General features: G+C 35.9%; 1 protein-coding gene across 1 annotated transcript; it reads right to left on the reverse strand.

Annotated features, from left to right (window-relative positions):
- Positions 1 to 1,146: 1,146 nt before the first annotated feature.
- LOC112397576 (thymosin beta-4) lies at positions 1,147 to 1,428 on the reverse strand. Its single transcript, XM_024741817.1, has one exon. The coding sequence runs from the start codon at positions 1,385 to 1,387 to the stop codon at positions 1,253 to 1,255; it is 135 nt and encodes a 44-aa protein (XP_024597585.1). The 5' UTR covers positions 1,388 to 1,428; the 3' UTR covers positions 1,147 to 1,252.
- Positions 1,429 to 14,508: the final 13,080 nt, after the last annotated feature.

Below are 14,508 nucleotides of genomic sequence, written 5' to 3' on the forward strand. Positions count from 1 at the left end.
CAGTTTTTTATGGCCTAGAATTGGCTCTGAAATCAAACAAAAAAATTACATAAAAATTACTCAATCACAAGGTGATAGTTGTTACATAGAAAAATAGTAAGGTATATTCTGCCATAGACTAGGCATGAGGGGGGATGAAATAGTTTGGGGGCAGTACCTTGAGGTGATTTAGATATATCTACCATTGAAAACTATTGCTTTGGGTCTTTCTTAATTTCTTCTGGCTCTTGTTTTTATGATCTTGTTTTCCCTACCTAAAAATTCATTCACCTTGACATTTCTACCCCCAGTGTGTTGAAGGATCTCCAAGTCCTATGAGTCGGGGGAAAAAAAGTAAACATTGATCTGTGGTTCGTTCCCAATACAGTGGGGAAGCAGTTAAGTAAGTATAAACAGGTAAACTTCCATGGTCGTTTAAACCCACCCCTCTCAAATGTTAATCTGTACAGCTGTCGATTATACCCTATCACACCTCCAGCTGAGGAACTGCAACACGTTTTTAACCATCCATATGGCAAACAGCATGGAAAACTGAAAAAGAATATGACAATTTAGGGTTCTAGCTTACTCCTAATGTTGTACACATAATAGATTATAGCCTATCTACATGACCTTATTTTTCATATTTTCGTGGCCCATTCTTTTTATCACCGTGGGTGTGATTAGTATCCAGAGCTTCTGGTCATGTCAGTGGATACTCTGGATTCATTTGAAACCCATGACAAAACTATGGCTTTGTCTATCTGAGAGAGATAAGAACTAACCCTCATTTAAAGAAAATTGTAATTGATGTATTCAATGCCATTCTTCTGAGAAATCAGTTGTCTTTTTTTTTTAGGTTTTAAAACTTTTTATTTGCATATTTAAAAAATTGTACATTCCAGTAATTAAAATCATTTGAACAACAACAACAAAAAAAAAAATGGCACTCTGATTAAACTGCATTTTACAGCCCGCAGGACACTTCGGACCAACTTGCTCTTTACTCTAGATTTCACTGTCGTCCCACCCAGCCTCCTCCTTCACCAACACGCAAGTTCTTTTCCTTCCCTGCCAGCCAGACAGGCGGATGGGAGGCAGGCAAGGGCTTCGTTGTCAGTAGTTCTCCATTCTTTGATGTGAAAAGGGGCAGCACAGTCATTTAAACTTGATCCGACCTCTTTGCATCTTACAAAGTTAAACAGCTGAAAGAAGTAAAATAAGAAGGCAATGCTCGTGGAATGTACAGTGCATATTGGCGGCGCACGCCTCATTACGACTCGCCTGCTTGCTTCTCCTGTTCAATCGTTTCTTGTGAAGGCAGTGGATTTTTCTCTTTCGTTTCTGTTTTCTTCAGTTTCGACTTATCGAATTTCTCAATCTCAGCCATATCGGGCTTGTCAGACATGGCTGCCCCGGAAGCGGAGCGAGTTACGAGCGAACGAGGTCCGACCTGCGCAGTGGTCGCCGCCGAGTCCAGTTGTCTTAATTACATAGTACAGACTGGTCCCTTCTGAGGAATTTGGTGAGGGCAGGAGACGTTCTGAATGTGTTGTTCTGGATGGGTTCAGAGTAAACATTTAGATTGTTTATGCATCCTGGCTGGATGAACCCACCCTCCCCAGGTTTATGTTTCTCTGTGGGTGTTCCTTTCGACTCAGAGGTCACAGTGTATGAGGGAGAGTGAAAAAAGCAGCCTGGGTGTTGGGGGCCATTTTGAAGTGAACAAATCAGGGGTATGAAAATCTCTTCTCCATTTGAGAGATTTCTAAAATGTTCGATGCAATAATCTTTCTATTGTTTACCAAGTCCTCCCACTTTCCCTGTCATGCATTCTAGTGGTTGCTGCTACTGACACTGCGGACATCGGCAAAGTTTGCCATTGACATCCAACAGCTTCCCTTTAATTTCTATATTTTCTGTACATCAGAGCACTGCACTCTCATGATAATGCTAAGCATATTGTTTCATTATTTTTAGGCACTTCGTAGGGCTTACAATTTTTTTTAAAGCCAAAGCTATTTGTTACTGCTATCACGTCATCTTTTTCTTCCAAGTAAACCACAAATTCTTTTCACCAATGGCAAAATGAGCCCTTTCATAGATTTCTCTGGGTCTTTTATCTTAGTCTTCTTATAAACACAGAGATGAACCAAATGTCAAATTCTGAATCAGTATGCTATGGTCGGAAGAGCACCAAATTGGATTTGAATCCTAGCTTTGCTTTCCAATGACCTTGAGCATGTGAAAGTCAAGCAAGGAATTACATATAAAGAAATATCTGGTCATATAGAGATCTACCTCTAAATCTCTAAAATCTGTAATTCTATGATTATTTTAGAAGCATATGTAACATAATTTCTAAGACATTCTCCAAAGAAATCAACAATGTACTTGATATTTGTGTGTCAATATTTATTTCAAAATCAAAATATCAATGTACCCCTTTATCGAGGCAATGAAACTAGTCAGATCAGAATTTGAAAGCTTTATCCTTCATCCACCTGTTAAATAAAATTTCTGAGTAGCAGATCCCTCAATTTGAAAACAAGGGGATATTGTCTTTCCTCTATGATTTTTGTGAGAATTAAACAAGTTAATGTATGTGCAAATGCCTAGCATGAGATCTGACACATAGGGGTCAGAAAATAAATGATAGCAATTCTTACTATTATTGACACAAAGCTTTGCTCTTTTTGAAGCTCATTTATATATATTATTTCATGCTAACAGATTAAGCCCAATGCTGCCCAGAAATTTCATGTAAAAATATATCCCAGGGTCAGTGACATTATAAAAATTCCCATCCTGAAATGAAGAGACTGTCAACCGATTTTATCTTGTAACAATAAACTTCTTCAATCTATGTTTCATTCATTCCAATATCTCCTTGACCCAATACCCTTGTAGCAAGTCTGTCATATTTTATTTATGCAGTCATTAATATGGCAAATATTTATCAAGTAGCAACTATGTACCTGGATCTTATTTTATCAGATGCTAGTTTCTTATATTGAGAAAGGACCGGGCAAAAATTAAAACATTGCTATTGAATAGCAAGGTACATAGTGGTGAGCTTATTAAAAAAATATGGGAAGGGGCTTAAGTAATTAATTTTTGAGATGAATTTATTAACGTTCATTAACTGTAATAATAGTACATTTCCACAGTGCAGTAAGGTTGACAAGGGTCTTTTTCTAAAACATGTCCTGGGCCCACCCATTTTGCTCAAACCTAATAAAATCACCAACATTCAAGCCATCTTTATTCCTAGCCAAGACTCTTAATAACAGACCCCTAACTGGTCCCTGTTTTCGCTCTTTGCATCCTAATAGCCATTTTCTACTAGTAGTTAAATTATTCTTTAAAGTGAAAATCAGATCAGTTTGCTTCCTGGTTCCAATGTCTTCCCCATATATCCTTCCAACACTGTATCGAAGAGCTGCTACCTGCCCTAGTCAACGATGCTCAAGCCACAGCAAACTTTGCCCATTGCTGGAGCAGGTGGATCTGGCTCTTGCCTCAGGAACTTCACACTTACTCTTTATTGTGTCTAAAAGATGTTTTCGTCTCATCTTCTTTTTTTTTTTTTTAATAAATTTATTTATTTATTTTTGGCTGCATTGGTCTTCGTTGCTGCATGAGGGCTTTCTCTAGTTGCAGCGAGCAGGGGCTACTTTTCATTGCGGTGCACGGGCTTCTCACTGCGGTGGCTTCTCGTAGCAGAGCGCAGGCTCTAGGCTCACGGGCTTCAGCAGTTGCAGCTCACGGGATCAGTAGTCGTGGCTTGCAGGCTCTAGAGCGCAGGCTCAATAGTTGTGGCGCACGGGCTTAGCTCCTCCATGGTATGTGGGATCTTCACGGACCAGGGCTCGAACCCGTGTCCCCAGCATTAGCAGGCGGATTCTTAACCACTGCACCACCAGGGAAGTCCCTCCTCTCATCTTGAGCCTGTTTCCTTTTCATTAATTGGATCTAACCCTTCCTGAGCACTCATTCAGAAACTGCACTCTCTCTCTAGTATAGCCATCACACTATAGTGTCACTGTTTTTGTTTTCCCCAGCTCTTTATCATTACTTACGGAAATGTTGTCTATTTGTGTATTCATGTAGAATCTAAATTTTCCACCAGAATGTAAGCTCATAAAAGAAGAGATCATGCTTTCTCATTGACATAGCCCTGTTACACAAGGAAACCAGCCACAGCGAGGCTATATTACTTAAGCAAGTAAAGAGTATTATAAGTAGTATCTAGGATGACTATCAGCTTTTGTGTTTTATTAAAATTCATGGCTAGAGAATTTGCGCATATAAAAAACTCTGCCCCCGGCTTCCCTGGTGGCGCAGTGGTTGAGAGTCCGCCTGCTGATGCAGGGCACAAGGGTTCGTGCCCTGGTCCGGGAAGATCCCACATGCCGTGGAGCGGCTGGGGCCCATGAGCCATGGCGCTGAGCCTGCGCATCCGGAGCCTGTGCTCCGCAATGGGAGAAACTCTGCCCCTTGTCTCAAAAAGTCTGAATCTAGGTCTTAAAACAAGATATTATTTCATCAATAGTAATAATCTAGGAGTTATTCTGCAAGACAACAATAATACTGTTATGTAATAAGACTGAATATGATCGTGTGCCAAAATAATCAGAAACAGTAAGTGCTCTGATTTTGCATAGATAGTTTAAACAAACATGTTACAAGAAGAGTTGTGGTTTTTTCTTCCTTTTTACGGTAAATACTATCTGTTGTTCTTTGAGCTCATGTTGCTTGACTCTGTGATTATTTGATTTTTTCTGTTTATTTAACTAAATGTCATACCCAGGCTTTCCTAGAGTTGCTATATTTCATGTATTTATTTTTTTAATTAAAGTTATTTCAAATCAACTCTCTCTTGACCATTTTAAAAAATGTTCTAAAACCTCTTGAAATAAATGGAGATACAACACTAGTGTTTCAAAATCTGCACTGTGGTCAGGGGAGCAGGGCATCTAAGTGGCTATCTATCTGGGAAAATCTTCACTTTTAGGGAAACTCAAGGAAAATAGTTTAGATGGCCTGTTATCATATTTTTTCATAGGATTGCAATTTATAATTAAAAATTATTGTGAAGATTCAATTAATCCTAAAATTTAGTTAAAACTTTTCCATAAATTCTATCTACAACTCCTTTCCTTCTTCCATGTCCTCTATGCAAACAAAATCATCAAATCACCCTCTAATGGGCTCAGCCCCTGTTTTAAAAATATGTTGAGAGGGCTTACAACCTCAGGAAGACGATCCGAATAAAAAAATCTGGACAGCTCTCTTCCTGATATATATCTAATCTACAGCTAGATCTAGATAGATAGATAGATACCTTCTTACAGTAATTGTTCTTCTTGTGGACCTCTAGTCTGTCTTTCACCATTCCTGGTTCCATTTGAGCCTACAAATTTTACCTCCCCAAAAAATGTTACCCTTGTTTAGCAAGATAAAGAATGTAATATATCATATAGAAGGTGCCAATTACTGCTGTTTCCAAAGTGATATACAATGTAGGGAATTTTTTTTCCCTGTAAAAGAACAAATAGTAAATATTTTAGGTTTTACAGGCCATTATCTGTCTCACCTACTCAGCTTTGGCATTGTAATGTGAAAGCAGCCATAGATAATACACAAAAAAATGGGTTTAGCTGTATTCCACATACTCCATAATGAAATTATTTCAAATATGTCTCACGAATTTCACAGCATCTAGATATAGAAAAACAACTTGTCTTGAAAATAGAATGATGACACTGGAAGAAATTTAGACCTTATCAGATAGTTTTATCTTTATGAACTCCCTATATTTGTCATTTACTGACAGAATAGAGAATAAAACTAAAGACAATTAATTTGAATAAAATGACTTGTAAGTATGTTTTAGTAGAGGCTTCTAAAATTTTGAACCTAAATAAATATATATCCAAAAGCATCTATCAAATATATACACTCATTCCCCTACCCCCTTCCCCTCTGGCAATCACCTGTTTGCTCTCTGTATCTGTGAGTCTGTTTCTGTTTTGTTAAGTTTGTTCATTTATTTTGTGTCTTAGATTTCACATTTAAGTGAAATCATACAGTATTTGTCTTTGTCTAACTGATTTCACTTAGCATAATACCCTTTATGTTCATTCATGCTGTTGCAAATGACAAGACTTCATTCTTTTTAGTGGCTAATTGTGTGTATATTATATACCCAATATTCTAGTCAGCCTTTTCCATTAATTATTTTATTTAATCGTTACAACTACCTTCTGTGGAAGATGCTATTGTCTCATTTTTCATGTCCAGAGTGACAGAGCTAGTAAGTTTTCAGTCATATGACTCCACAACTAATCGATTGCAGCCTAGGAATAAGACACATATAAGGTCGTACTCAGTGTCAAATCAAATTGCATAAATATTTTTGTAACTAAAAAAGGCAGGAAGGGAATATTGGATGTGATCATTCAGACCAAAATTTAAGTTAAATTAGCATAAAAATCAATGGAAGAATAAAATGGAAGAAAATATTTTAAAGAGAGAAAACAGCAATTAGTGAATTAGAAAATTGAATATAAGTTTTTAAATGCTTAGTGCTAAATTTTTAGATTAAAGAAAGAAAATAGTTACAGTTCTAGTAATTCTGGGGAAACCAAGAAGAAAAAACACAAATTTAGTAAAAATGGATATGACTCCTGGAACTAATAAGCGATTCTAGCAAAGTGGCAGGATACAAGGTTAATATTCAAAACACAATCACATTTTTACATATCAGCCATAAACAAGTAGAATTTTAAACTTAAACCACAATACCATCTATTTTAGCACCTCAAAACATGAAATGCTCAAGTGCAAATCAAACAGAATATGTATAAGATCTATATAAGAAAAACTACAAAAATATGACAAATAGAATCAAAGAAGAACTAAATAAATGGAGGGCTGTTATGTATGAATGAATAGAAATACTCAATATTGTGAAAATGTCAGTTCTTCTCAAACTGTTGTATAGATTCAATGCAATTTCAATCACAATACCAACCAGTTACTCTGTGAATATCAATAAACTGATTCTAAAGTTTACACGGAGAGACAAAAGATCTACAACAGACAACACGATATTATAGGAGAACAGTGTTGGAGGACTGACACAACCTGACTTCAACACTTATTATAAAACTACACTAACCAAAACACTGTATACTAGTGAAAGAATAAACAAATAGATAAATATAACAGAGTAGAGTGCCTAGAGATAGACAGACTTGTATAAATATAGTCAACTGCTCTTTGACAAAGAAGCAAAGGCAATAGAATGCAGAAAAGATAGCCCTTTCAACAAATGGTGCTGGAACAACTGGACATCCACCAGTAAACAAACTAATCTAGACACAAACCTTCCCCCCACACAAGAAATTAACTCAAAATAGATCATAGGCCTAAAGGTAAAGTGCAAAAATATAAAACTCCTAGAAGATAACATAGGAGTAAAGCTAGATATTTGGGGGTATTGCAATGCTCTTTACAAGATCAAAGACACAGTCAATGAAAGAAATAATTGATAAGTTGGACCTTATTAAGATGAAAAATTTCTGCTCTATGAAGGACTCTCAAAAGATTGAGACAAGTCACAGACTGGGAGAAAATATTTGCAAATATGTCATATATCTGATAAAAGACTGTTATCCAAGATATACAAAGAACTCTTAAAATCAACAATAAGAAAATGAAAAACCTAACTAAAAACTGGGCAAAAGACCTGAACAGATACCTCACCAGAGAAGGTACAGAGATGGCAAATAAGCCTATGAAAATATGTTCAACATCATATGTCTTTAGGGAATTGATAGTAATTAATTAAAAATTAAAACAGCAATGAGATATCACTACAAACCTACTAGAGGTGGCCAAAATTCATAACATTAACAGTCCAAACGCTGAGGAGGATGTGGAACTCTCATACATTGCTGGTGGGAATGCAAAGTAGTACAGCAACTTTAGAAGACAGTCTGGCAGTTTCTTACAAGATTAAACATACTCTTACCATATGATCCAGCAATCAAACTCCTTGACATTCTTACCCAAAGGAGTTGAAAACTTATGTCCATACAAAAATCTCCACAGGAATGTTTATAGCAGCTTTATTCATAATTGCCAGAATTTGGAAACAATTAAGATGTCCTTCAGTAAGTGAGTGGATAAACTGTGATATGTCCAGACAATGGAATATTATTTAGTACTAAAAAGAAATGAGCTATCAAGGCATGAAAAGACATAAAGGAAACTTAAATGCATTTTCCTAAGTGAAAGAAACCAATCTGAAAAGCCTGCATACTGTATGACTCCAACTGTATGACATTCTAGGAAGAGCAAAACTCTTTACTCTCAGTAAAAAATTCAGTGGTTGCAGGAGCTAGAGGAGAGATAAAAAAAATGAATAGAAGAATTTTTAGGGTATCAAATTATTCTGTGGGATACTATAATGGTGAATACATGTCATTATTCATTTGTCAGAACCCGTAAAATGCATAACACCAAGAATGAGCCCTAATATAAACTACAGGCTTTGGATGATAATAACGTGTCAGTGTAGGTTCTTCAGTTGTAACAAATGCACCGCTCTAGTGAGGGATGTTGATATGCATGTGTGGGGTCAGGGAGTATGTGGGAACTCTATAGTTTCTCCTCAACTTTGCTATGAATCTAAAACTACTTTAAAAATAGAGTATTTATGGGGCTTCCCTGGTGGCGCAGTGGTTGAGAGTCCATCTGCTGATGCAGGGCACACGGGTTCGTGCCCTGGTCCGGGAAGATCCCACATGCCGCGGAGCGGCTGGACCCATGAGCCATGGCCTCCGGAGCCTGTGCTCCGCAACGGGAGAGGCCACAACAGTGAGAGGCCCACGTACGGCAAAAAAAAAAAAAAAAAAAAGAATATTTATGAGTTAAAAAAAGAATATGACTGATATGGAAAATATTATAATTTTATATATTTATAAAATCCATTATTTCTAAGGTATATGTAACAAAATTTATCCAGGAAGAAAAAATAGAAGAACTTAATGGAAAAATACATGATGGTAATTTGAATAAATTATTAAAGAATTATTTGATATTAATATTAAAAACTCAAGAGAGGTCCACAAGATTTTTTCTCAGTTTTTTCAAACCTTAAAGAACAGCCAGTTCCTATATGGTAGTTATCATGTAAAAAAAAGGAATAAAGTCACACCAAAATAATAAAAGTGTACATCGACAGAGGGTAGCTTATAAGAAATTATTTTCTTCTTCCTAAAAGTTTAGTGTTTTATTAAATGTATATGCAATTAATGCACATAATTACAAATTTATGTAAAGAAATTTTTTGAAATTAAAATGTATAAATAGAAACCTTTAATTTATAGTCTATGGCCTAAAGATAAAAAATCACATTTAAAAATAGGGCATAAATTTCTGTTACAAAGAAAGTTTAATGAGAATTTGATATTAGCCTAAAAGGAAGTAGAGAATTAAAACAAGTATCCAAACAATATACTCAGAAGGCTAATGAACATGTGATGAAAATACTCATGTAAAATCATGTACATTATCAGTAACATCCACTTTTTTCATGGATAGATTGAGATCTGTGAGGGCATGTATCCCTCAGAACTGTATCTCCAATAAATATATAACCATAGAGATTTCAATATTTGGTGTAATATATTCTCCTTATTATTTTTCTCATTATTTTCATAGCTATTGTCCTATGTTTATTTTCAAAAAAATCTAATTGTGTTTTGAGGTTGCACTGAGATTTGAGATGAATTTTGTGTGAATTTAAATGTTTACTACATCGAATCTTCCAGTACAAAGTATTCAATTACTTAAAACTTCATTTATGTTCCTCAATAGAATTTTTAAAAATTTATCTTTATATAAATCATGCATATCTCTTAAGCCTATTCCTAGGCAGTTTATCTTTTTATTATAATTGTATGTGGAAACTGTCCTCCTATTGTGATTCTTATCTGGTTATTATTTTTATAGATAAAATATATTAATGTTTTATATATGAATTATTGAACTATCTAAATAAATTTCCTTCATTTTATAATATTTTCTGTATTTCTGTTCATTTGTCATGTTTTTACAGTGTATAGAAATACAAAATATATTAATTTTGCCTCTTCCTTTGACATATTTATACCAGTATCGTTTAAAAAAATTATATTAAGGGGGAAATACTTATACCACAAAATACAGAACAAGAGCCCGTAAAATAGAAGTTATAAATCATAAGGCACTAACTGTAAGTGGTATAAACAGTTTTGAAATTAAAATGAGTATTACCACAACTTGAAAGGTCATTATGTTAAGAAAACGTAATTTTCCATAAGAAATACTCGAAGCTACGTAATTGCAAACGTATTTTACTGCTGCAAAACAACAGTGAAATGTGGTATTAAAATCTGTAAATTTCACTAGTTTTGATGCTGGCCATAGTCAGCAATATGTTTCCCTACTTATATATGCAGACCATAACACACACAACTTAATGTTTCCACATGGTTTCTTCAAATTGTTGTATTTACGATTTGTTGTAATTAGTATTTAGGTCTGCTTCGTAAGTCCAAACGTTGCAGGCATTTAGGCAGATTTCTCCCTGCAAATTCTGTAGCTGTCAGGGCTACACCAAACCCTGCTTTGTTCCCTTTGGTCTATATTCTCTCCCTTCTTCCTGTTGGTTTCCCTGACATCATATCTCTTACAGAATTATTTACACCCTAGTACCTGACTCTTGGTAGACATATTTTGATGACTTCACTCCATTCCCATTTCTTTTGTTCAAAAATGAGTGATATTTGTGAGCAAGTGAATTTTGGTTGCTTTCACTGACAAATAGACCTAAGCTCTGGGATTGAGGAGCAAGCCTTGGGTGTTAGTGAACATTCCTAAATTACAGTACTTTGTATCCCAGTAGTTGGTTCTTCTAGCCCACAGCCCCCTCTTTCAGGGGGTTTGAAAATGTAAGGGGTGATTTTTGTTCTCACAATAAGGAGGAGTTACTGGCTTTTATTGAGCATGGCCAGAAATGCCAAATATCTTGCAATACAAATTATAAATTGCCTCTCTAAACCAAAACCAAACCAAATAAACAAGTAAAAATTATATGAGACAGCCTACATCCTTAAAGCTGCCTCACCACCAAGGAAACAGCAGACATTTGTTCAAGATATAATTCTCGCTTCTCAGGCTAGCACCCTGCACTTCTTCCAGACACATACTACTAGGACTGTAACTTTCTGTCTCCTTTCCATTTAAGCATAGCTATATGGTTTGTTTTGGCCATTGTAATGTGAAAGGAAGTGAGATGTGTCACCTGTAAGTAGAAGCGTTAAAAATCAGTGCACAGTTCTCCAAGTTTTCTTTTTCCAGTCTCCAAGCCGATAAAGCTTGTGTCAAGATAAGGCTCTCACATCCTGGGTCCCTGAGAAAGCACATGAATAGCTCCCCTGCCAAGCCATACTGTGCCTATAGCATGAACACAGTAAAACATTTATGGCTTTAATTCACTAAGATTTTAAGGTTGCTTGTTACTACATCAGAGCCTAGCCTATCCTGACTGATACTAGACAATACTGGACGATAGGAGTGAGATTGTCTCTATGTACCTCTTATAGACCGTACTGTATCCACCCAAAATTCATAGATTGAAATCCTAACCCCAGTGTGACTGTATCTGGAGATGGGCCTTTAGAAAGGTAAAGTGAAATGAGGTCATAATGGTGGGGCCCTAATCCAATAGGACTGGTGTCCTTGTAAATAGAAAAGACGCCTGGGGCATGAAAACAAAGAGGAAAGGCCATGTAAAAAGTAAAAAAAAAGGAAAAATAGGAAAAGCCAAGGAAAGAGGTGTCAGGAGGAGAAACCACATCTGGCAACACCTTGATCTTGGATTTGCAACCACTAGAATTGAGAGAAAATCAGTATCTGTTTGTGAAGCTATTCAGCCTGTGGTATTTTGTTATGACAGCCCTAACAAATACAGTTCCAGTTCCACCATCTTCACAATGTTTTTTTCAATTTTTTAAACTACAGACTCAGCTACCACAGATAAGCTTTATCCTGATCTTGTCCTAGACTGTCACTCTGGCCTCCTGCTTGCATTGGAAATGTGCTTTACAGTTTCACTTAAAATGTAGTGAGTCCTCCAACGTGGCTTTGAATCCCAGCTCTCTGATGCATCTGTGTTTTAATCCTAGCTCTATCTTAAACTTACTGTGAGCGCTTGGACAAATACATTTATTTCTCTGTGCCTCCGTTTTCTCATCTTCAAAGTAAAGATATCTGTATCTATCTCATAGTATTGCAGAGAGGAAAAAATGTGATAATGAAAAATAAAACACAGGATAGATGTTTCTTTACAGTGAACACATAAAAGAACATTAATTTTCATTATTATAATCTCTAGTTTGGAATGTCCTCCACCATTGTTTTCCTGAATCACAAAATATCTTGAGAAATTGGTCAGGACTGGGGTGAAGCAAGTGAGGGACTTGAAGGACCCTGAGAGGGAGCTTCTTAAATATTGCACCTCAGTTGCCTCACTTGCCTTCTCTCTACTCTCATCCTAGCCCCAATAAACCTGATAAACCTTTTAAACTTTGTGTCTCACTTACCAAGTTTCTTTTCCATTATCAGCCATTAGAGCAAATGGAATTCCTGAGCTTAGGGTCCTGCTCAGGTGTATGGGCATTTTCAGAATACTAGTTCCAACACTGCCTCTGTCAGCAATGTGGTAGCAAGATTCCCATATATCTTATACTCAATCACATTCAATTTATAAGGTAGCCTTAGACATTTTCAGTCACCTGAACAATGATGATAACAAATTAAAGTTCAGTGAGAAATTTATTCCAAAATCAAAGAACTTGTAAGTACACTTAGAAATGCTTGAGAGAGACACAGCATGCAGGGTTTTGTAGCGAAATGCTACCAAATATTTTATTTGAATTTTATAACAAGGAAATAAAGGCCAAGATGTGTTCCTTTTCAACTGAAGGAAATAGCTTCTATCAGCTAGAAGATCAGCTCCAATAACTTCAGGGATCGATTTGGCTTTATTAGGTCTGTTGCTATTGTGATGGGCTAAGAAGTTTCTTTTGAAGAAAAGTAATTACTGTACCAGAGCCCCTAGCCAAAGAAATGTAATTGTGTTTTAAAAAATCATTTGCTCAGCACAATTTAGGCTCTCTGTGTCTTTCTGTAAGCTGGATCAATAACTAGCAGATATACAGATCTCCATGATGGCTAGAACTTAAATCCTCTCACATTTTCTAGTGATACTACCATGAAAGAAAAACCATTGTGTGAAACATACTTACCAAAAGCTAAATTAGTACTTTATCACATTCACAACGTAGTCACTATTATATCATTGGAGTGTTAAGCAGAAAAGCAGAGGAAAGAATATTTGTTGAACACATACTTTTGTCCAGGCACTGCAATATGTGATATATTTGATTTATATGATTTGAATTATATGATTATTTCTGTTACCACATACCTGTGGGTGGATAATGTCTGAATCATCCTCATTATGATACACGAAACTAAAAGGAAAAGAAAAGAAATCTGAACCATTGTAGAACAATTATCCAGCTATATTTAGTGAATGTTTTTAAAAAATGATGTTTGCCTCAAATCCCTATAATATATTCCTTACAGCTATATACGTACATATAGACCTGAATGTAGATGTATGTTAAACTGTGTATGTTTTGAACATGTTCAGTTTTCTTAAGTAACGTTTTTATCTTTCTAAAGCCCCTTTGAACAATTCTGCCTTCCTGTTATGGAAAGATGTTGAAACCAGATAGATGCACTCAAAACCATGACCGTGAAATTCTCATGCCCAGAGTGGGCAACATCTTTTACTGAGAGACACTTGAAGAGTCTTATTTCTGACAATTTCTTTCCAGAAGGGTTGCTTCCTAAAGTGACGGCCACATGACACAATTCTTTCTAAAATTTTATAAGAAGTACAAACATTTTCTCAGTGTTGGAAGGTCTATGCTGGTTTGGAGTCCTGAATTTCCTTTCAACCAACTCAGTGAAACCCTCAAGCAAGAACCTTTATTTAAAACAATTAATGCAAAACAAATTCAGCTTAACATAATCTGAAGAAGACTGAAGTCTCGTAATTCTGAAATGGGGAATACAAATTAAAAGTAAAATTATACCTTTTTTAATGTCGTGCTGTGGCAGGCCTTGATTTGAGAAAAAAAAAATCCATCTGGCATTAGTAATAAAGATTTTCACCTTCCGAGTTGTGTGGGTATGTTATTTCTTTCACATTTTTACAGTGAGGGCTAACTTTTAGTGCTATGGAACTAAACAATCTATTTTATTTTTAAAGAGATCAGTCTTATTGATTCCATAAGTCTTCATTAAAGAATGAATGAATAAGTGTTGAGCATCTCCTCTGAGACAACGTGATAAGTCCTATGCCAGAGAGAAGTGAGATGTGCAAGCAGGAGAGCACTTTCA

The sequence above is a fragment of the Neophocaena asiaeorientalis genome, unplaced genomic scaffold (assembly GCF_003031525.2).
Source record: "Neophocaena asiaeorientalis asiaeorientalis breed wild unplaced genomic scaffold, Neophocaena_asiaeorientalis_V1.1 scaffold218, whole genome shotgun sequence".
Classification (NCBI taxonomy): Eukaryota; Metazoa; Chordata; class Mammalia; order Artiodactyla; family Phocoenidae; genus Neophocaena; species Neophocaena asiaeorientalis.